Raw genomic sequence first — 20,061 nt, forward strand, 5'->3', positions numbered from 1 at the left:
AGCCATTACTTATTTACTCGTATTTACTTAATTCCAAGCTTTAAAAGTTACGGCTATGTTCCATACTCAGTACGAGCAGTAGGCCATTGCACAGGCCCCTGCTAACATTCTCGCATCACTGTGGCGCCTCATCCTCACCGTCCTCAAAAGTCATGTTGTACCAATCCGGATACTTGTTGAGGAAGTCCCATGCATCCTCTTCCACCGCGTGTTTATTGTAGAACTCGTCCAACGAACTGTTCAGGTTTGGGAGGCGGTTAGCTTACCATCGAATAGTATGGATTGGACCGTTCTCACCATCTAGTGTCATGCCGTGTGAAGGCTCGAGGCAAAAGCAGTCAGAGTGGCGTTTCGATAGGATGAAATGGCTGGGTATTTGGGTCCCTGTAGCGGTGTTAGTTTCGGCATCCGGAATTAAAGAAGTCTAGGTAGGCAGGTAACTAAGGTAGGTAGGTACCTTTTGAGATTGTAAGGATGTATGGCGGGTCGACATGCCCCCCTTCATCCTGGCGGTCGAGATAGCGTTGCTCGTAGTACATTCGGCAAAGTTGATGTGTGAAGTGGGCGTTTTTATGGAGCGAAAACCCGTTCGGTTCTGTGTGGTATTTCTTTGGTGACTAGGAGTCTGCAGGTCGAGCCGTTTGGTTAGGGCAACTAACCAAAATCATCGGAATTCGGATACACCAGGTCGATACTGCTGTCCTGACTTGGCGAGCCGTAATAGTCACAAGTATCAAAATTCGAATTAATTACGGTCCATGTTCGTGGTTCGGGTTTGCTCATCGTAGCAAGAAAAATATGTATTTATGTATCAAGGGTTGGTTGGCACAGTGGCACTCACTTACACAGGCTGTAACAATTACATACCTAGTTACGGTAATTATCAACCCACGAACCTCGAATTCATCGTCTCAATTTACTCTCATTTGGTAACTCTTACCAAAACACCACATTCAGCGAACTTCATCAGACAAGAGCGAGGTCGACAAAGTCGATAAACCAGCAAACGCCATCCACTACGGCTTTCGAAGAATTCGAACAATTCCATCGATTTCCCACGCGCTGTTTATTTGGGGTCCTCCAGGCAGCGGCCGCTACTCATCGCTGATCACTGCTTCAAATCAATTGCGATGTGAACACTCATTGAAGAAACTGACCAAGTTCGAATTCAACACCGATACCACGCTGCAATTGAGAGGTCTGGGCTCAAAATGCCCCGACAACTGCCTTGGAAGGTCGGCATCGGCGCGGCAAAGCAAACGTCGTCATCGCGTCCCAAAGCCACAGCGAGCCCTGCACCATCTGCCAACCGCAGTCCTGCTCCGTCTCACCGCCCCACGCCAACGCGCAAGACACAGGGGACACCGGATACGTCCAGGAAGGCGAGGCGCAGTTTAGGGCTTACTTCTGGTATACATCCTGCATCTACGTCTCTTGGCGGTAAGAAAGGCTAATCTTCTCAGGTCGATCACCATCCACCTCTCCCCCGCCGGAGCCGCTCAAGGAGGAGTATGGCTCAGCCCCGATTCGATCCAGCCGTGACAGCAGCTAACTGCGCGCAGGCTCATGATCGAAGGGATTGCTCATGATGATCAGTATCGCATGGTAGAGGATGAGTTCCTTGCTGTGGCAGGGGATTTCACACGCCACCTGCACGCCGCCGAGTACCAGCGGCTCAAGGGGCTAGCCAAGTCGCAGAACGCCGATACCATCCAAAGCATATCGCGACCCGTTACTGGCGAGATGACCGACCTCGTGAAACGTCGCCATGCCGCTCTTGACATAGCCTCCAAGCAGCGTAAGGGCATCGCTAAGACATTGGGCAAGCGGGCTGGCCGACATGGGTCGGGCGAGGAAGAGTCGTCCCGGCGGCCGGCCACGTCGCTGCAGGGGTTGATGGACAGTCCGAGGAAGCCAACCGTTCCACTGACCTCGCTAGCCGGCTCGCGGCCGGGCTCGAGCTACCGCGGTGTGGTAGATGCCAGTCCGTCTCGACGCCGTCCGAGTGGGCAAGGACCGCGGACAACAGTGCGGAGCAGCAGCATGGATATGTCCAATCGGACAACCAGGGTGCCATCCGTAAAGCTTGAGCAGGAAACTACATCGGGCTCCGACGAAGACGATGACCTCGACGGCCTACCCTCCTGGCCTCGGAAACATGCTAGCGGTTTGCCGCACCAGGAGAGAGCCGGAAAACCCCCGACCCAACGTGCACCAGCCTCAGAACCACAGACAAGGGCAAAGCCTGAGGTTATCGACGTGAGCAATCCATTTCTAAGAACCGGTACCGCACGGCTACAGACCCTGGCCCAGGAAACGTCTACAAGGGAGCCGGTTGCCGCCCCCAAGGATGACGGCGAGGACGACGACTTTTTTGCGAGGTTGCGAGCCAGGAGGGCAGAACAACGACGGCGTCGCGAGACGAAAACTCAGGACAGCAACACTAGATCCTCGGAAACCAACGCAGCAGCAATCAACTCGATTCCCTTCATGTAACAACAGACACAACTGTACATGGCACACATAAGAAACCCATCCCAAATCAAACCAACCCCGACCAATCAACCCTCAAACGGCGTCTCGAACGGCCTCTCGGCCTGCGGCGTGATGCGCGCCAGGTGGCGGCGCTGCCCGTCGCTCCAGTCCACCAGCGCCGAGTGCTGCGTGACGCGATTATCCCACACCACCACCGTGCGCGGCTCCCACTTGACCCGCGCATGGAAGTCGGCCCCGTACGCGAGGTGGTCGTACAGGAACTTGAGGATCGCGTCCGACTCCTCCTTCTTCAGGCCCACGATGTCGCGCGTGACTGGGCTTGTTAGTTTCATGCCATGGAGAGGGGGAGTGGGGGGTTCTTGAAAACAAGGGTGGGTGCTTCGAAGAGGACGGAGAGGGGAAGCATACACTGCGGGTTAACGTAGATTGCCTTCTCACCCGTGACAGGGTGTGTGCGGACGAGGGGGTGCTCATTGATGACGGGCTCGCGGCGCTGGACGCCACCACGGGCGAGGCTGGAGGCGGCCTGCTCGGCGGCGGAGTGGGTGGCGCGCAGGCCGTGCAGGCGCTGGCGGAAGAGGGGGCTGAGGCGGCGGTAGGCCTCGGCGGCGTCGGCGAAGAGCGTGTCGCCGCCCGTCGCCGGCCGGTCCAGCACGTACAGGAACGTCGTCCCGGGTGGCTGCCGCTCGTACGACACGTCCGAGTGCCACGCTACCGATGATGTTCGCTTCGCGAAGAAGGCCTCCGCGCTCCGGTCCCCCGCGCCCCGGTGCACCAGGTGGATCTCCGGGTAGCCTGCTGGTGCGCCCGAGGTCGGGTGGATGTGGTGGCTGGGTTGGGGTTAGTCTCTGTTTGACATCTCCGGTGGTGGGGTTTCCGGGTATTAGAACGAAACGTGGACACCTACCGGCCAAAGTATGACCCGTAATTGAGGGCCTCGTCGATGGGGAGGTCGGCAAAGTCCTGGTCGCGGAAAGCGACCACCTTGCGCTCGGCCACGAATCGCGCCAGCTCGTCCTTGCCGGCCGCCGTGAGCGTCGACAGCTGGATGCCCCGGACCTCGGTGCCGATGGTCGGCGTGAGGTTCGTCACCGTCACGGCTCCGTCTGGTAGCAGGTTCGGGTACGACGGGTCGGCGTCTTTGCCGTGTTCCTTGTGCTCGAAGGGCTCGAGTGGTGGGTACTTTTGCGTGCGGTCCCAGGTTGGGAGGTAATGGGGGTACTAGGCAGGTTAGCGGCGGTTGGGTAGACGAGGCGAGTTGCGGAGGTGCTGCCAACCTTGGCTGCCTCATGGCCCTTCAATCCTGCTTCGCCATCTGCGTCATACTTTGTCGCGGCCAGCTCCTTATACGGGCCGGCGGCTTGGAGCTTCAAAGTGGCCAGATTTGGGACCGTAGTGGTTTCGACTTCAACTGCGGAAGGGGCCATGTTTGGTGATGGTGTTGCTCTGGCAAGGTGTCTGAATCCAGGCTCTCATGCGAGTGTCTCTCAAAACCCGTCCAGAAACCCGGCAATCCCATCCTTTATAACCTCTCGGCGACGTCACCCCACGACTACCCGGCCTGCGGGGTCGGAGGTTTGAGAATGGCAAGCAACATGGATAGAATTGCGCGAGCTCGTTCCGTCCCAATCGCGGATGGTGTAAAGTGAGGTCCTCCCGCACCGTTGCCGATCTGGGCAGCAACGCTGGTTCCGGCCGGAGGGGTCCGATCTGATAACCACGCGACTACTCCATAACCCACGACGGCGGCAGGCAGTTTCACGGGTTTAGGACGGAGACATGGACGTCAGCGTTGAGAAGTTGTGGGTTTTCTGGTACGTCGGCGACCTCCGTTGCGGGTTGGAGGTGATGTTAGACGCGGAGTGGATCGCGTCATCGCGTGTTGGGAGGTTCTTCTACTGTTCTTATACGTGTGTGTCCACACACTCGGGTAACATGTGCTTGGACCCCCATGCGGTGTCTCGTGGGGAATGCGAGCACGCCATCCTCTGGAGAGGACTAGCCGGTATCCAAGTCTGGTTGAGCCTATATAGGGGGACGGAGATAAGCTATCTCTGAACCAAACGATGGGGGGTTCGGGACTTTTGTCGTTGATTGAGTCCGAGTCCTCCGATAGCGCCGCTCATGGACATGGTTCTTGTCATATGGATTATGAATTGTATTACATCGTCGAAGTTCAATGGCTCCGGTGTCGGGTTCTACTTGGTGATATTCATTCCGTCATGCACGACCCTTCGAGTGAGGCGATCGTCCACTTGACACTCCCCGAGAACTATATTGCAGCTGATTTTCTGCTCAAGCACCACCACTAGGACTTCTCTAACCTTTCTATGCGCTTTCAAGTACGAAAACCTTTGGGTTACAGATGACTGTTTTCAACCTGTAAGTAATAAGCTCGACAGTCCGTTTTCCATGTTTAACCCCTCCTTTAACTCGACATCGCCAACTTGCCTCCGCTCTGCTCCCGCGGTCTTGAAACCACTGGCCAATTCATCCATTCACTTGGCCGAATGCGCAGAGATTAGACCCAGGACGGGCAAGCAAGTTGGCCCCAGCTAAGATGTCGGACTAACTAACTACTAGGCCTTTGTGGGACTAAGACGGGACCTACATAAGAGAGTTTGAGTCTCCGAGGATTCATTGATTTCAAATCCCTCGCTCTCAATAAAATTCCCAACTTCAACTCCATCCTTCGTCTCATCACATTAGGTTAGTTGATGACTTCGGTCTCGGTAAGCCCCCGAGATTATTAAACTGGAATGCTGACCGAGGAGATGACAGGACGCCTTCCCCCGCCTTTCCCCTGGTAGCCGTTCGGGTCCTCGTGTTGTCACCCCAGGTCCCCGGGTTCGTCACCCCCGCGCCGCTAGTCACCATCCCTGGATGCCCGGCCGTCTGGGCGCGCGGGGCTGACGCTGCAGCTGCTCTGCTACGCTACTGTGTACTTAACCGTCGGACTTTGGGGCGAACTTGCTTTTGGCTGAAGCAGGAGTTGTATTCTCTCTCTTTCTCTCGCAGACGAGACCCCCAGATAGCAATCTGGTTACTCTACCAGGTGCATGGCCTGTTGTGATGCGAGAGCCTTCGGACATTACCTGGTGAGACGCTACAGTGGCTTCAACCCTAGCGTGGGAGCTTGCTGCGGTTGCCATGCGGTTTGCATGGATTCAGGGGGTGTCTATTGGCTCGGAATCGTTCCTTGCATTCGGCCCCCCAGGTGGTCGAGTTGGGTGGTCACGGTGGCACGGTGCTTACAGGGGGGAATGCCGGGAAGAGAACGGCTCATGGCTCACAAACGGCAAGGACAGACAAGGTTCACATGTGGCAGGTTGCATTTTCGGCATGGTTGGTTCTTCAACACCATGCCATGACCCAGGATTCCCGGCACGAGCTGGGATTTTTCGGAAACCGGATGGCTCGTCTTCCCCTCTCACGGCACGTTCAAATCTAAATTGGGAGTGAGGAGGTCTATATAAAGTTGCCGTTTTCCGAGTGTTTCATGGACAGCCTCTCGTCACGCTTCCCAAGTTGCTCACCAAATACACTTTTTAAAGCCGCCACAATGGCCTCTGCCCTCAGGTCTACGGCGATCGCAGCCCTTTTGGCCGTGTTTGTCGATCACACCAGCGCTGCGGCCATTGCAGCAGAAAAGTGCCCGACGCGTTTTGCGTGGGAGAATGCCCAACTAACGGACGCGGCCGTCGCCAACAACGACCCCCTATTTGGCTTTGGTGACGCCTTCAACTCCAAGGATGAGGAGTGCAAAGCCATGCCCGGCGATGCCTCATGGCCTTCCCAGCAAACCTGGGACAAATTCAACACGGCCCTCGGCGGCGCCCTCACCGAGATAGTACCTCTCGCCGCGTCGTGCTACAGCGACTGGCCTCAATACGACGCGGCGGCCTGCGCGGACATCACGGAGAACTGGAGCAGCCCCTACACGCACGTCAACGACCCTGCGTCAATCATGTGGCCCCTCTACCAGGGGCGGACGTGTCTGCCGACGGACGACCCGAACAGCAACTGCACCCTGGGCGGCTACGCGGCCTACTCGGTCGCGGCGACCGAGGTCAAGCATATCCAGCTCGCCCTCAACTTTGCCCGCAACGCCAACCTCCGCTTGGTGGTGAAGAACACGGGCCACGATTTCGCCGCCAAGTCGGTCGGTGCCGGTGCGCTCTCCGTCTGGACGCACGAGCTCAAGGACATTGAGTTTCTGGCCGACTACAACTGCAGGGGATACAGCGGGCCCGCGTTCCGGATGGGCAGCGGTGTGGTGGTAGAAGAGGCGTACGCTGCCGCCGAGGAGAACGATGTCACCGTCGTTGGCGGCATGTGCCGGGTAGGTTATGGCTTGCCCCTGGTGAGACCGTCGCAGGTGCCTAGTGCAGATTGCTAACACATCTTCTTAGACTGTGGGCCTCGCTGGCGGGTACACTGCCGGAGGCGGCCACTCGCCCATGGCGGCTCTCGTTGGCATGGCTGCTGATCAAATTCTGGAACTGAACGTTGTGCTTCCCGATGGCCGGTTCGTCACAGCCAACGAGGATGAAAACCCGGACCTGTACTGGGCTCTCCGTGGCGGTGGTGGCAGTAAGTTTCCAATACCTAGCCCCCTGTGCGTCAGAAGAATCCTCTTAACAAACTGAGTACAGGCACGTACGGTGTAGTGACTTCGGTGACTATCCGGGCCTATCCCAAGGTGCCCACTACAACCATGACGTACTCGTACACCACGGGGCCGGACCTCCCGGCCGACAAGTTCTTTGAGGCCCTCGGGGTTTACATGAGCTACTTCGACGCCTTCACCTCAGCCGGCGCGTTCGGCTACTTCCTCGTCGTCAGCTCAGGCCCCGGCGAGTTCGTCTTCAACATGATGCCCATGTGGGGAGCCAACATGACGAAGCCGCAGTTCACCTCGCTCGTGACCCCCTTCCTCGACGAACTGGCTGGCCTAGGCATTGCCATCACGCCCGTCATTACTGAGTATCCCACCATGTACCAGGCCTACAACGGCACCTTCACGGGTGCCGAGTCGGTCGGCAGCTACGATAGCCACGCGGCCTCGCGGCTCTTCCCCAAGGAGAACTTTGAGTCGGCGAAGCTCGCCGATACGCTCGCGGCGGTGCGGCACGCAGTCGAGGGCGGCGGCACGCTGGTCGGCTACAACATCCGGTCGGCGCCGAACCCCAGCATCAACCAAGACAACAGCATCAACCCGGCGTGGCGCAAGACGACGGGCTTCTTCATCCTCGGGGCGTCCTGGGCTCCCGGCGCGACCGATGAGGAGATCCAGCAGGTCAGCGAGACGCTGACCACCGACTGGATGGCGCGCTGGCGCGAGGTGTCGCCCGGCGCCGGCTCGTACATGTCCGAGGGCGACATCAACGAGCCCGACTTCCAGCAGGCCTTCTACGGCGCGCACTACGCCCGCCTGCTCGAGCTCAAGAAAAAGTACGACCCGACCGGCCTGTTCTACGCCCCGACCGCGGTCGGCTCCGAGGATTGGTACGTGACGGACCAGCTGCCGTGGATCCCCACGCAGAATGGGCGGCTTTGCAGGAAGGTGTAGGTAGCCGCGTACATCCTTGTTTAGTACCACTCACTCCTGGGTACCATAGGTACTCGGGGAGTTAATTGAAATAGTTCGATGAAACTGTGCGAGTCCATGAAAAGCCTTGCATGGCATAAGTTGACAAAGTACCTACGTGTGTGATGCATCGAGTCGAGCGACAAGTCAACTTGGAAGCTACAACCCGCTCTATTCTCGTAAACTCGTAAATTGGCGTAACGAAATTTGGAAATCCAAGAAGTACACGATCAAGGGGACAACGTGTGCGAGTGAAGATGCGCGGGGGTGGTTTCACCGACGGGAGCAAACACAAAGTGGGAAAAGCCAAAACGCGGCCCTTCGCTCTTTCCTGCGTTTCGATCCGGAAAGCTCACTTAGTTCACTAGCAATTTCTGCATGCTCACATTCGCACCCTTTCTACCCAACTTATTCGGGTGCCTCCGTTCCTCTTTTCCTAGGTTCCATGGCACTTATGATTACCCACCCCCATCCTCACTCTCAATCCTAGTGTTGATATTATTCACCGTCAAGATGGTCGACCCCGACCCGTCGGTCAGCAATGGGACCTGCTTCTACGCTCTGGGATTTTTCTCTCATTACAAATTTATTCCCTGCGGCAACGCAGCCCTGGGCCATATTCATTGCTGCCAGGCGGGTGATCACTGCCTCGAGGAAAACGCCTGCTACAACGACAGATACGGCACAACCTACCTGACCGGATGCACCGACCCCGATTACAAAGATGCGAGCTGTCCGGACAAGAAGTCGTACTCCGGTATGACGATGACGACGATGCCCAGTTATGGTGTTGCATGACTGACGAGAGACCACAACCTCCAGAATACCCGTGGGCTGGCTTAGTCTACTGCAAATTCAACCGATGGTGCGTATCACCTACTATAATAGCTTCCATTGACTTCCCAAATCACCCACACCACCCGACCAAAGCTAACATAGCGACTAATCAATCCAGGATGGCATGCGAAGAGGCAGGCAGGCCAGCCTTCGTCAAGACAGGCGACGAGTGCGACTGCCCCTCCGACTCCGAATCAATGACCGTCGCCTTCTCAGCCGCATCCATCATCCCCGGCGTCGGCGTTCTGCCCGCCACATCAGGAGGCACGATCGAGTGGTCATCCGGGCACCTCCCGACCGCCACCCCATCACCCACCACCACCGACTCCGACCCCAACCCCAACCCCCCACCCTCCACGACCTTACCCTCAGGCATCACCCTCCCCCTCCCAACCTCCCCCTCAACCGACCAACCAAACAACAACACCAGCAGCGGCCTCAGCACGGGCGCAAAAGCAGGCATCGGCACCGGCGCCGCCGTCGGCGCCATCCTCCTCCTCGGCGCCCTCTCCGCGCTATGGCTGGTCTTCCGACGGCGGCGGCGCCGCGGCAATGGCGGCAAGAACAACAACAACAACACGGGCCAGGTCGATACCACGCTCTCGGGCGCAGAGACGGGGGTGGGTCCGGGCCTGGGCCCGGGCCCCGTGTTACTGTTGCCGCAGACTCCTGGCGTTGACAAGCTCCCCGCGGCGGAGATGCCCACGCCGGAGGTGCCGCCGCGGCCGGCGTTCTCGGAGCTGCCGGGTGGTGGGGGGGCTGGTGGGCCGTGGGTGGTTAGGCCGGAGTTGCTGGGGGATGTGTCGCCGCCGGGGAGCCCGCCGGGGACGGTTGGGAGTGGAGGGTGGGAGGGTCAGGGTGGTGGGGCGGCTGCACCGGGTGGGCTGGGTGAGCATCATGGGCAGCAGGTTTATCAGAATATGGTGCAGGGTGAGGGGCATGGTCAACAAGCTTATCATGCAGCACAGAGCGAGGGGGATAGTCAGCAAGCCTATTATATGGCGCAGAACGAGGAGCAGGGGCGGTGGGTTCCGGCGCCAGAGGGATCTAGGACGGGTCAGGGCGGTGTGTTGGAGTTGCCTGCGTGAGGGACGGGCGAGGGGGTTGGGGTTAGGATCTGCGAATGTATGTCGGTTGTAAAATGTGAGATGAGATGTTAAAGTAAGATTCGGGCGTCTGTTTCATTCAGTAATCCGTGATGTCGACCGAGGACACGTCCTCTCAAGGTTACATCTGGCACGTCAAACACCGCTGCAGCCTTCCGAATGCTTGGGATTTGGCCCGAACTTAGTTAGCGCTTCGATCGCTAATTGAGGTCGGTCTTCGTGTTGCAGGGGTCTGGACATTTCAGCCAGCGTGCCGATGGTGCAGAGGTCTGGACGTTAGACAGTTCGAAGTACGGATGACGCTCCCAACAAGAATTGGCTCACCGCGCGTTAAACTGTGAGTGTCTCTGGGCCTTTTTCAGCCCAACAGAACCACTCGAATTAGGAAGGCGGTGAGCCAATCTCTTTTGGTAAGGTTTTCTGTAAATCGGGCGAAAACGTTCGCAAAGAGGGGATCCAGAAACTGGAGCCTCGCGCTTCGGCCCACCCTCGAACCCCACCAGGCAGGCAACGGATCACTATCTGACGGACCGAAGACGCACGTTCCCTTCCCGGCGGGATGCGACGATTCTTCTGCTGGCGGCCGAAAGCCGCAGCAACCGGGCCGGCAGCTGAGCAGGACCCGTCGGGACAATCGGTTGCGACGGCTTCGGCTTCGCCCTCGACTAAGACCTTCCCGACAGGCATCAAACTGCTTCACAGCGCGGCACACGCCACCGTCGAGTACGTACACTTCGGCTTCAATTTACAAGTAACACAACGACTGATGATCCCCGCTCAGCATCGTCTTCGTCCACGGCTTGACTGGCGATCGCGAGAAGACGTGGACCGCCCACGCCGCGCCCGAACCGTGGCCCAAGGCCCTCCTTCCGTCTGAGCTCCCGACCGCACGCGTGCTTACGTTCGGATACGATGCATATGTGGCGGATTGGCGAGGAGTGGTGTCGCAGAACCGGATCGGTAACCACGCGTGGAATCTGCTGACGTCGCTCGCGACGTATCGAGAGAACGATGATACGGTGGGAGCTTTCGCGGCCTGCGGATGGACGACCACGCTGACAGGAGTAGAATGAACGACCGGTCGTGTTTGTTTGCCACAGTTTGGGCGGCCTCGTGTGCGAAGATGTATGGTCCCTGCTCTAGTCCCGGGGTACTGCGCTGATACTTGCAGCAGGCCTTGGTTAGGTCAAAAGAGCGACCGGAGCAACACCTCCAGAACATTTTTCGATCGACCCGAGGGATTGCATTCCTAGGAACGCCGCACCACGGTGCCGGCCTTGCCCGGTGGGCCGAGCTGTTGGCTCGCTCGATCGGCGTAATCAAGCAGACGAATACCGAGATCGTGGCGGTCCTCAAACACGAGTCGGAGGTGCTTGCGCGGATTCAGGACAGCTTCCACACGATGGTCTTGAGCCGCAGCGGAGAGGGGTTGCAGCCAATCGACATCAGCTGCTTTTACGAAGAGCTGCCTCTACTAGGCATTGGCGAGGTAGGCCCGAATGTATGGCTTCATAGTGCGTGGTTGGTTAACGAGTAGCACAGGTGGTGCCGCAGCACTCAGCCATCCTCCCTGGGTATATCCCGATCGGCATCCACAGCAACCATACGGACATGGCCAGATTTGTCTCTGCAGATGATCCGGGTTTCACAGCGGTTTGTGGAGAGCTCCGTCGGTGGATCAAGCAGATGGATGCGATTGAAAGACGTTTTGGGTATCCACCGGCCTCGAGCCCTACTCACAGCCCGGGGGATGGACAGGATGGACGCACGAGCTCGGCCGTACAGTGTAGGTAGAATCGCCGTACTCCTCATTGCTCTAACTAACCAGAATAGTTCTCGTGCCGTACACCAGCAATCCAGACTTTGTTGGGCGTTCCGAGATCCTCGAACGCCTGAAGAGCCAGCTTGGCCACGGGCAGCCTTTGGCGGGCGGGACATCGCAGCCGATAGCGTGCCTCTATGGCTTAGGCGGTATTGGGTAAATGTAGTCGTCCCGCTTGCCGTATATTCTGCTAAATCAGCACTAGGAAAACGCAGATTGCGATAGCCTACGCGTTCTGGCTGCGGGAGACACATCCGGAAGTATCGGTCTTCTGGATCCACGCAAGCAACGCTGAGCGGTTCCGCCGAGCATATGCCTGGATTGCACAAGAATGCCAAATCCCTGGCTATGATAATCCGGAGACCGACGTGCTACCGTTGGTGAAGAAGTGGCTGGAGCAGAAGGATGGCGGCCGGTGGCTCATGGTTATTGACAATGCCGATGATATGCACGTCTTCTTCGAGCAGCAGACGGGGCCCGCGGACGCCAGCTCCTCCAGCAATGAGGGAAACTTCGGACGTTACGTCCCCGAGTGCCCTAACGGCGCCATCCTTGTCACAACCAGGAACAAGCAGGCGGGCTCGAGGCTGACCAAGGGAAAACGTCCTATCGAGGTCGGGAAGATGGACGATGACGAAACGGTCCAGCTTCTTCGTAGACGGCTTGACGGAGTCGACGCCGCTTCCAGTGAATCGTCGGCGCTTTCTTCTCGGCTGGAGCACCTTCCGCTCGCTCTCGTCCAGGCGGCGGCGTTTATCCAAGAAAACACCATAACGATCGGCGAGTACCTTCAGCTCATGGACAAGAGCGACGAGCACGTCGTTGATCTGCTCAGCGAGGACTTCGAGACGGTCGGGAGAGACTCGGAGACTCCTCGCGCAGTGGCTGAGACATGGATTCTCTCGTTCGATCAGATCCAACGGCAGAATGCCTTTGCAGGCAAGCTTCTCTCACTCATGAGTCTTTTTGATCGGCAGGCTATCCCGCTGGAGTTCCTATCCCGCTATAGCGAGCAGCAGGGCCAAGAGCAGAGGGCGGACATACAGCTTACGAAGGCGCTAGGCGTTCTCAAAGCTTTTTGCTTTGCGGTTGAGGACAAGGACCATGGGTTCACTATGCACCGGCTTGTACAGTTGGTCACGCAGAAGTGGCTCGGCAGTAAGGGTGGGCTACGCCAGTGGGCGGAACAGGCGCTCTTGGTGGTGTCGGAGGCTTACCCGCCCGGCAACTATGAGAATCGGGCGGTGTGCAGCTTGTACCTTCCGCACGTATATGCCGTGCTGAAGATCGATGGTACTGGATCGAAGGGTGAGAGAATGGCAAGGGCGTCGCTACTGCATCGCACGGCCAGGTTATTCCATTACCAAGGTCAATGGAAGGATGCAGAGAAGTTTTACGAGCAGGCAACTGAGTTGCGGAAGGCGGTGCTGGGAGAGGAGCATCCCAGCACGCTGGTCAGCATGGGCAGCCTGGCATCCACGTACTGGAACCAAGGCCGATGGAAGGAGGCCGAATCGCTAGAGATACAAGTGATGGGCACGAGAAAGAGGGTTCTAGGAGAGGAGCATCCCGATACGTTAACCGGTATAGCCAACCTGGCATCGACATACTCGGATCAAGGCCGATGGAAGGAGGCTGAATCGCTAGAGGTGCAAGTAATGGAGACGAGAAAGAGGGTACTAGGAGAGGAGCATCCCGATACGCTAGTCAGCATAGGCAACCTGGCATCGATATACAGGGGTCAAGTCCGATGGAAGGAGGCTGAATCGCTAGAGGTGCAAGTGATGGAGACGAGAAAGAGGGTACTAGGAGAGGAGCATCCCGATACGCTAGTCAGCATAGGCAACCTGGCATGGACATACAGGAATCAAGGCCGATGGAAGGAGGCCGAATTGCTGGAGGTACAAGTGATAGAGACGAAAAAGAGGGTTCTAGGAGAGGAGCATCCGAGTATACTAACTAGTATAGCCAACCTGGCATCAACATACCGGGATCAAGGCCGATGGAAGGAGGCCGAATTGCTGGAGGTGCAAGTGATGGAGACGAGAAAGAGGGTACTAGGAGAGGAGCATCCGAGTACACTAACTAGTATAGCCAACCTGGCATCAACATACCGGGATCAAGGCCGATGGAAGGAGGCCGAATTGCTGGAGGTGCAAGTGATGGAGACGAGAAAGAGGGTACTAGGAGAGGAGCATCCGAGTACACTAACTAGTATAGCCAACCTGGCATCAACATACTGGATTCAAGGCCGATGGAAGGAGGCCGAACCCCTAGAGGTGCAAGTGATGGAGACGAGAAAGAGGGTACTGGGAGAGGAGCATCCCGATGCGCTAAACAGCATGGTCAACCTTGCTTATACCTGGAAGAGTCAGAACCGCCTTGAAGACGCTCTAGACTTGATGCAGACCTGCTTTCATCACCAGCAGCAAGTACTAGGTCAAGATCATCCAGACACGGTCTCTACTCTCTCTATTCTAACAAGGTGGCGGGAGCATAGCGGTAACACGGTTATTTAGGAGGCGACTAGGACTTTAGGGTAGCTGTAGTGTTAGAGCAACGGTATCTTTTACATTATAGTACTATATCTCAATGGACTCTCTCATAGTCATGATATCATCATATGTGGTCTGACGTAAAGTGCTATATAGTGCCATCTGATCTCATATTCTAGAACATCTGTTACGTGCCGTTATCGACAGGCAGAATAGCAATATGATCAACCTCATGGTTGTGTTCGACTCGGCGAAGGCCCCCAAGCTGCTTCCCATACGCCGACGGACGCCGATTTTGGCTGGGGCTTCTTTTGCTGGCGCCTCTTTTGGCTGGCTCTTAACTACCTAGCTACCGGAGGCTTTCGTTTTGGGAATCAACTACCTAGACAGTGAGTGGTCGACAGAGGTACATTTCAACGGTTTCTTGAACCGAGACTACAGTGACTAGTTGGCCAGCTTTGGTTTTGGGGGGTTAGACACTATCTCACGACCATGAACCAGCTGAAGCTGCCAGCCTCTGCCACTTTTCGAGACGGAAAGGTCATATCTGGCAGTTGTTTCTCGAGACTGAGGCCCGTGTACTAGGTATCTTGGGGATCTCGCAACTTACATCATGATCAACGCGGTGTGCATACCATAACACCCTTTCTACATGGCTTTTTAATCAATGAGACAACTTGATCCGTTATTTTCTTCAATCCCTTCGTATCCCCATCTCGGGACCAAGATGTCATTAAGTATTGCCCATCAGTGGGATGTATAGGTAGGTAGCTCGCAGGTTCCGTTGGCCATGTTCCTCACCGTGTTGCGGTACATCATGACGTCCGCCACAAGTACAGTATAGTGGAATCCAGGAATTTACCCAAGAAAGGAACCCTCTCACCCTAATTTCATAGTATCCAGCCTAGTAGGTGGTCGAAACTCAACTCGGTTGTGCTCCGAGTCAGGCGTATTGAAGCTGTAACCAAACCCTAACCCTTCTCACAGGTTGCAAAGCCCAGGCACGCCCCCACCCTGCACTTCAAGATCCTTTCAACTTCCAAATCAAACCATCACAGCATCCCACGTCACCTCACAGCCTAGGGGTGGAAAGGGTTAATTATTAATTCTCATTGGACTTACAATTCTTCCTACAACTTTGGATTACTAGATTTAAGATTCACAATTCCTTCCATCCGACTGCGACTGCTTCAGTGGGGCCATCGCCAACCCTCACAAACAACCCTCGCAGATCTCAACCAACCCTCGATATTCCGACGGTTCCCCTGACACGCGCAATTGGCCCGTCGTCGAATCCCCGACGATGCGCCTCCGGAGCACTCGAGGCGTGAGAAAGCGCTATGTCGAAGAACCCGCCGCTTTTGATGATGAAGATGAGCCCATTATTGCGCCCGACGACCAGTCCAAGGATGATGACGACTTCGATGAACAGTCAGAAGGACCACGAGCCGAGGACGACGACAGGGCGGACGACGGTGATGCGACAAGTTGTGACGACGATACCCCAGGCCATGGGGGTATTGCCGAGACGAAAACCGACCAAGGTCAACCCAAGAAGCAGCGCAACACTGGGGCCGGCATGATCCAAAGCCGCAAGGGCTTCCACGACATCCCCCATTACCCCCTGGAGACACGCATCGTCACCCGCGTCTATGCCGGGCCACTGCGACGCTATGCCCGCTACAGCGCCCTCCGCGATGCGATGTACGGCCCAGAGTACGCGCGCATCAAGGTTATTTGGGACCTCGAGATCCGTTGGGCAGACTTCCCGGTCCTGCCCCCGAGGCTGCCGCCCGAGGACCCGCAGGGCGTCCTGCCGAGCCCCTGGTTGCCAAGTGGCTACGAGCGCGGCCAGGAAAAGAGAGCATTCCGTTGGTACGAGGATGTCCGGGCTAACGTCCCCGATATCCAGCATGCCCATGTTCTCTCGCCCGATGAGGGCCAGCGGTTGGTCCCTCAAACCGGGGGCGACATCGTCACTCTCGTTGGGGCTTGGGATAGGCAGAAAGAGTTTAGGCTCAGCCAGGGCGGGAGCCTATCGACCTCACCGTCGGGGCTTCCGGTAGACGACCCTGACTCAAGTGACAGGACGCCAAGCGGCTGGACGCTTGATGTGGGCGGCATCCCACTTGCCATGTCGTGGGCCCCGTTGTCCCGGGATGATATCCAGGTTCTTGCCGTGGCGACAATACCCTTTTCCGATCAGGAGGCAGTCCCCCGGGATGGGTCGGATGAAGACACGGCCGCAAAAAAGACCGGGTGCATTCAGCTCTGGGAATTCGTGCCCGAAAAGCGTCCTGGGCAGCTCGCCTCCCCATCCGCACAGCCTCCGAGGTTACGGAGTGTCGAATGCTTCGACTGGGGCCGTCCTAAACGCGTTGCGTTCTGCCCGATCCCGCTAGACTCATCCGGTATTTATGGGTTGCTGGCTCTTCTGAACGATGACGGAAGCGCTCGCGTTATTGACGCCAGGGTTGTTGGTGACGAGGACGCCCCCCTTTATGGTACGTCGAGCCGGTCGGGCCAATGTTCCCCGCTAATCGAGCACAGAATGGATGGAATCGCCCCTGGTGACTCTTGGCCTGACAGAAGACTACGACGTCAGCGTCACCTGCCTCACGTGGGTTAATACGAACCGGATTGCTCTAGGCCACTCCGACGGCTCCATCACCCTGTGGTCCATTTACCCGCGCCAGTTGTTGCAGCGCGTGGGCGCCCACACCACCTACGTTATCGACATCTGCTCGGCATACCCGTCGAACCCCTACCTCGTCGCATCCATCCCTGTGGGCGGCTGCGCGACCCTCACGGACCTGTCCCAGCCGAGCTCCGAGGTCACTTACTTCCCGGTCCCAGCCATCAGCTTCCAGCCAAACCTGCTCTGCTGGAACGAGTCAATGCAGGGTTTTATGGCGCTTTACCCGTCATCGACCCCCAACACGACCATTGCTTTCCTTCACCACCGCTACTTCTGCCAGGCACGCAGCATCACCACGGGGCCGAACACCCTCACCTGCGTCTCCTCGGGGGCGACACATCCCTTCGTCCTAGTCGGCTGCGCAGATGGGTCAGTGTTCTCGTGCAACGCGCTGCAAAAGCTATTCAAGCAGAAGGGCGAGCCCCTACGCAAGCTCAAGATCTTTGAGCACGAGTACCGGCCCATCGACCAGGGGGCACAGGGCAAGCCTGATGGGCTGGCAACGGCGGGGCTGAGGGGTGCGGCGAGGATTTTGCAGGGCTTCCTTCCAGAAGAAAACGACGATCCTAGGACGGAGAAGCGGAAAGAGATGGATAGGAAGAAACGGGCGGCTAAAAAGAAAAAGGCCGGGAAGAAGAAGGCCGGAGCCGACGACGAGGCGGAAGACCGCGAGGCTGAGCTTGACGAGAAGCTCGCATCCCGGGTGATCATCCACGAGCCACTGACACGGGTAACGACTATCCTGTGGAATCCCAACGTGCAGTTTAGCTGCTGGGCGGCGTGTGCCATGGCCTCGGGCCTGGTCAAGGTCATGGATCTCGGGGTGGAGTAATCCCCCTTAGATGTTCTCGCAGCGAGGTCAGCATGATCAGCAAGCTACGTTGTTGGCTCAGTACCCATTGCAGGCATCGAACACGACCTCCGGGTCAGCGTAGGAAGTCTTGTACGTCTATTCCTCTATAAACCGGTATTGTTTGCTAGCCATTCAACACTGTGACCCGAGAACGCTGTGGTGGTGGTCAAACGCTTTGCTCATGCCGTACACGTGTGAGGCGGCCGCCAGTAAAACACAAACGTGGAAGATCTGGTGTGAGCTTCCCCATATGTCAAAGGCGCCGGGGTACTTGCACTCCGGGAAACGAACCTACGTCCAACGTTAGCAACTATCCACCCTGCGGCTTACCGCCGAGGGTCGAGATACTCACCCCGTACAGGAAGGCACCAAAGATGTACAGGCCGCCCTCGAGAAGGATCCAACTGAGCCCCATCCTCTCGTCAAGCTGTTTGTACCCGTAGATCTTGAGGGCATGCAAGACCGGCACAACACCCGACGACCCCAGTCCAACAAACATCAGCGCCCTATACGGCCGCCACGCCGGCGTGCGGAAGTGCTCGAACCACGACACCACCAAGCACCCCACGCCGAGCAGCACAATCTACCACCCCGCCGTCAGCCCTCAACCCCAACCCAAACCAACAAATCGCAGGAGCAAGGAAAGAAGAGCAACTCACCGCGCCCAAATACCCCGTCAACAACGCCGCCCGACAAAAGAACCCATACCACAGCGCCGGCACAAAACTCCCCACAATCAGAAACACAATCCCCGTATAATCCAACTTATTCCCCCACCTCGCCACCTCCTCACTATGGTTACACAACAAATGATACGTCGCGCTCATCCCCAGACAACCCACCGCGCCGCCCAAAAAACACCCCCACACCACCGCATCCGCCCCACTCGCCGTCGCGTAGCGCGGCCCCAACAACGCACCCAGGTATGCGTACGCGCCTGCGGCCGCTGCGCAGGCCGCTGCCGCCGCGCCGAGGAGGTGGGTCCAGATGTTGACGCTCTCGTTGTGCAGGTAGCCCAGGCTGCGCAGGGAGAGGAGCAGGGAGTTGGACGTGTGCCGGTAGCCGTGCAGGATGGAGGGGTTGTCGCGCCGCCAGGGCGGGAGGGCGTCCCAGGGGAGGAGGTGCGTGAGGGTTTGCGTGAGCTTGGTTTCGAGGGTTGGTGGGGTGGAGGGGGGTTGTTGCTGCTGTTTGGTGGGTTGGTGGTGGTGTTGGTGTTGTCGGTGCCGGAGCTCCGGGTGTGCCGGGTCGGCCGGGTCGGGGCCGCGGTAGGGTGGGGTGGTGCCGTTGGTTGGCTTCATGGTGGGCGCGGGTTTTGGTTGGTGTCGTCCCGGGAAGCTGTTTCTTTATTTTTATGGCAGGGCAGTGAATCTTCAGGTGCAGAGAGCTGCCCGGTACTACCAATGTCGTGCCGTTTGTTGATGTTGACCGCGTTGATGTTGGTGAGTTAATCCTGCGGTCTTCCGGGCTCCTGCGCCGGGCTTTTGTGGATTAGTACCGCGCCCTATGCTTCCCAACAACGGCAGGCTCAATCCCGGGCCCCTACCCTGCGACGCAATTTGACCTTCGTCCTTTTTTTGTTGGGATTCCCGTCATCACAAGCAGGAACGAGGTTTCCACTTTGCTGCTTGGCCGAGGTACGTCGGCGGCAGCTGTGGACAGCTGGCTGTCAGCTGCCACATGTCTGCGGCCCTGGGGGTGCCCGCTGCAGCGCCGGTGCCAGTGCCAGGACTCTCAACACCAACCCGCGACGATCATCACCTCATTCCTTCCTCCTTCCATCTCATCGGCGCTTCGTCTATCTCAATCGACTGCGCCGGCCGTTGCCAAGGCAGATCTGGCATTTTCCATTGCGGCCAGAACGGGATTTTTCCTTCACATGCAAATGCCATCTTTTTCCCCGCCGCAGACTTGCCGTGTCGATCGATCTGCAGGTTGAGTTAACTCACGGCTGATGGTGTCCTCATCCAACTCCAAAGGAATTTTCACTCCGCGGCCGATGGTTTGATTAATCAGATCATCACGCTACGATAAAACCCCTGCTGGCGGAGCACATTCCTGAGACCCGACCCGGTGCGACACCACTCTTCGGCAGAGATGAAGAGCAAGTGAAGCCGCACAAGGGCCGAACGTCAACGTTGCGCCTGGCCCCTGACAGATTGCCTGC

At 57.5% G+C, this 20,061-nt stretch overlaps 8 protein-coding genes across 8 annotated transcripts; 5 read left to right on the plus strand and 3 right to left on the minus strand.

The window, feature by feature from the left end:
* Positions 1-93: 93 nt before the first annotated feature.
* Positions 94-623, minus strand: B0H64DRAFT_405823 (uncharacterized protein). The gene is made up of 3 exons (XM_062804470.1): positions 458-623; positions 298-384; positions 94-236 (listed from the first exon to the last, which is right to left on the minus strand). The coding sequence occupies exons 1-3, from the start codon at positions 537-539 to the stop codon at positions 151-153; spliced, it is 255 nt and encodes an 84-aa protein (XP_062655675.1). The 5' UTR covers positions 540-623; the 3' UTR covers positions 94-150.
* Positions 624-941: 318 nt separating this feature from the next.
* On the plus strand, positions 942-2,887 carry B0H64DRAFT_364861 (uncharacterized protein). The gene is made up of 3 exons (XM_062801855.1): positions 942-1,410; positions 1,464-1,509; positions 1,563-2,887. The coding sequence occupies exons 1-3, from the start codon at positions 1,212-1,214 to the stop codon at positions 2,494-2,496; spliced, it is 1,179 nt and encodes a 392-aa protein (XP_062655676.1). The 5' UTR covers positions 942-1,211; the 3' UTR covers positions 2,497-2,887.
* On the minus strand, positions 2,529-4,099 carry B0H64DRAFT_222864 (uncharacterized protein). The gene is made up of 4 exons (XM_062799591.1): positions 3,774-4,099; positions 3,404-3,717; positions 2,905-3,326; positions 2,529-2,809 (listed from the first exon to the last, which is right to left on the minus strand). The coding sequence occupies exons 1-4, from the start codon at positions 3,921-3,923 to the stop codon at positions 2,562-2,564; spliced, it is 1,134 nt and encodes a 377-aa protein (XP_062655677.1). The 5' UTR covers positions 3,924-4,099; the 3' UTR covers positions 2,529-2,561.
* A 1,734-nt stretch (positions 4,100-5,833) lies between these two features.
* B0H64DRAFT_222858 (uncharacterized protein) lies at positions 5,834-8,083 on the plus strand. Its single transcript, XM_062799590.1, has 3 exons — positions 5,834-6,838; positions 6,909-7,089; positions 7,152-8,083. The coding sequence occupies exons 1-3, from the start codon at positions 5,996-5,998 to the stop codon at positions 8,066-8,068; spliced, it is 1,941 nt and encodes a 646-aa protein (XP_062655678.1). The 5' UTR covers positions 5,834-5,995; the 3' UTR covers positions 8,069-8,083.
* A 384-nt stretch (positions 8,084-8,467) lies between these two features.
* On the plus strand, positions 8,468-10,237 carry B0H64DRAFT_222871 (uncharacterized protein). Its single transcript, XM_062799593.1, has 3 exons — positions 8,468-8,843; positions 8,909-8,951; positions 9,042-10,237. Exons 1-3 carry the CDS (start codon positions 8,600-8,602, stop codon positions 10,009-10,011), a joined length of 1,257 nt encoding a protein of 418 aa, XP_062655679.1. The 5' UTR covers positions 8,468-8,599; the 3' UTR covers positions 10,012-10,237.
* A 261-nt stretch (positions 10,238-10,498) lies between these two features.
* On the plus strand, positions 10,499-14,370 carry B0H64DRAFT_364874 (uncharacterized protein; the record flags this gene model as incomplete). Its single annotated transcript, XM_062801856.1, has 7 exons — positions 10,499-10,752; positions 10,811-11,048; positions 11,098-11,154; positions 11,204-11,518; positions 11,572-11,815; positions 11,863-12,007; positions 12,057-14,370. Exons 1-7 carry the CDS (start codon positions 10,589-10,591, stop codon positions 14,368-14,370), a joined length of 3,477 nt encoding a protein of 1,158 aa, XP_062655680.1. The 5' UTR covers positions 10,499-10,588.
* Positions 14,371-15,391: 1,021 nt separating this feature from the next.
* Positions 15,392-18,140, plus strand: B0H64DRAFT_222918 (uncharacterized protein). Its single transcript, XM_062799595.1, has 2 exons — positions 15,392-16,850; positions 16,897-18,140. Exons 1-2 carry the CDS (start codon positions 15,650-15,652, stop codon positions 17,874-17,876), a joined length of 2,181 nt encoding a protein of 726 aa, XP_062655681.1. The 5' UTR covers positions 15,392-15,649; the 3' UTR covers positions 17,877-18,140.
* B0H64DRAFT_222914 (hemolysin-III related-domain-containing protein) lies at positions 17,944-19,384 on the minus strand. The gene is made up of 3 exons (XM_062799594.1): positions 18,557-19,384; positions 18,250-18,480; positions 17,944-18,188 (listed from the first exon to the last, which is right to left on the minus strand). Exons 1-3 carry the CDS (start codon positions 19,193-19,195, stop codon positions 18,030-18,032), a joined length of 1,029 nt encoding a protein of 342 aa, XP_062655682.1. The 5' UTR covers positions 19,196-19,384; the 3' UTR covers positions 17,944-18,029.
* Positions 19,385-20,061: the final 677 nt, after the last annotated feature.

The sequence above is a fragment of the Chaetomium fimeti genome (assembly GCF_033439085.1).
Source record: "Chaetomium fimeti strain CBS 168.71 chromosome Unknown B0H64scaffold_7, whole genome shotgun sequence".
Taxonomy (NCBI): Eukaryota; Fungi; Ascomycota; class Sordariomycetes; order Sordariales; family Chaetomiaceae; genus Chaetomium; species Chaetomium fimeti.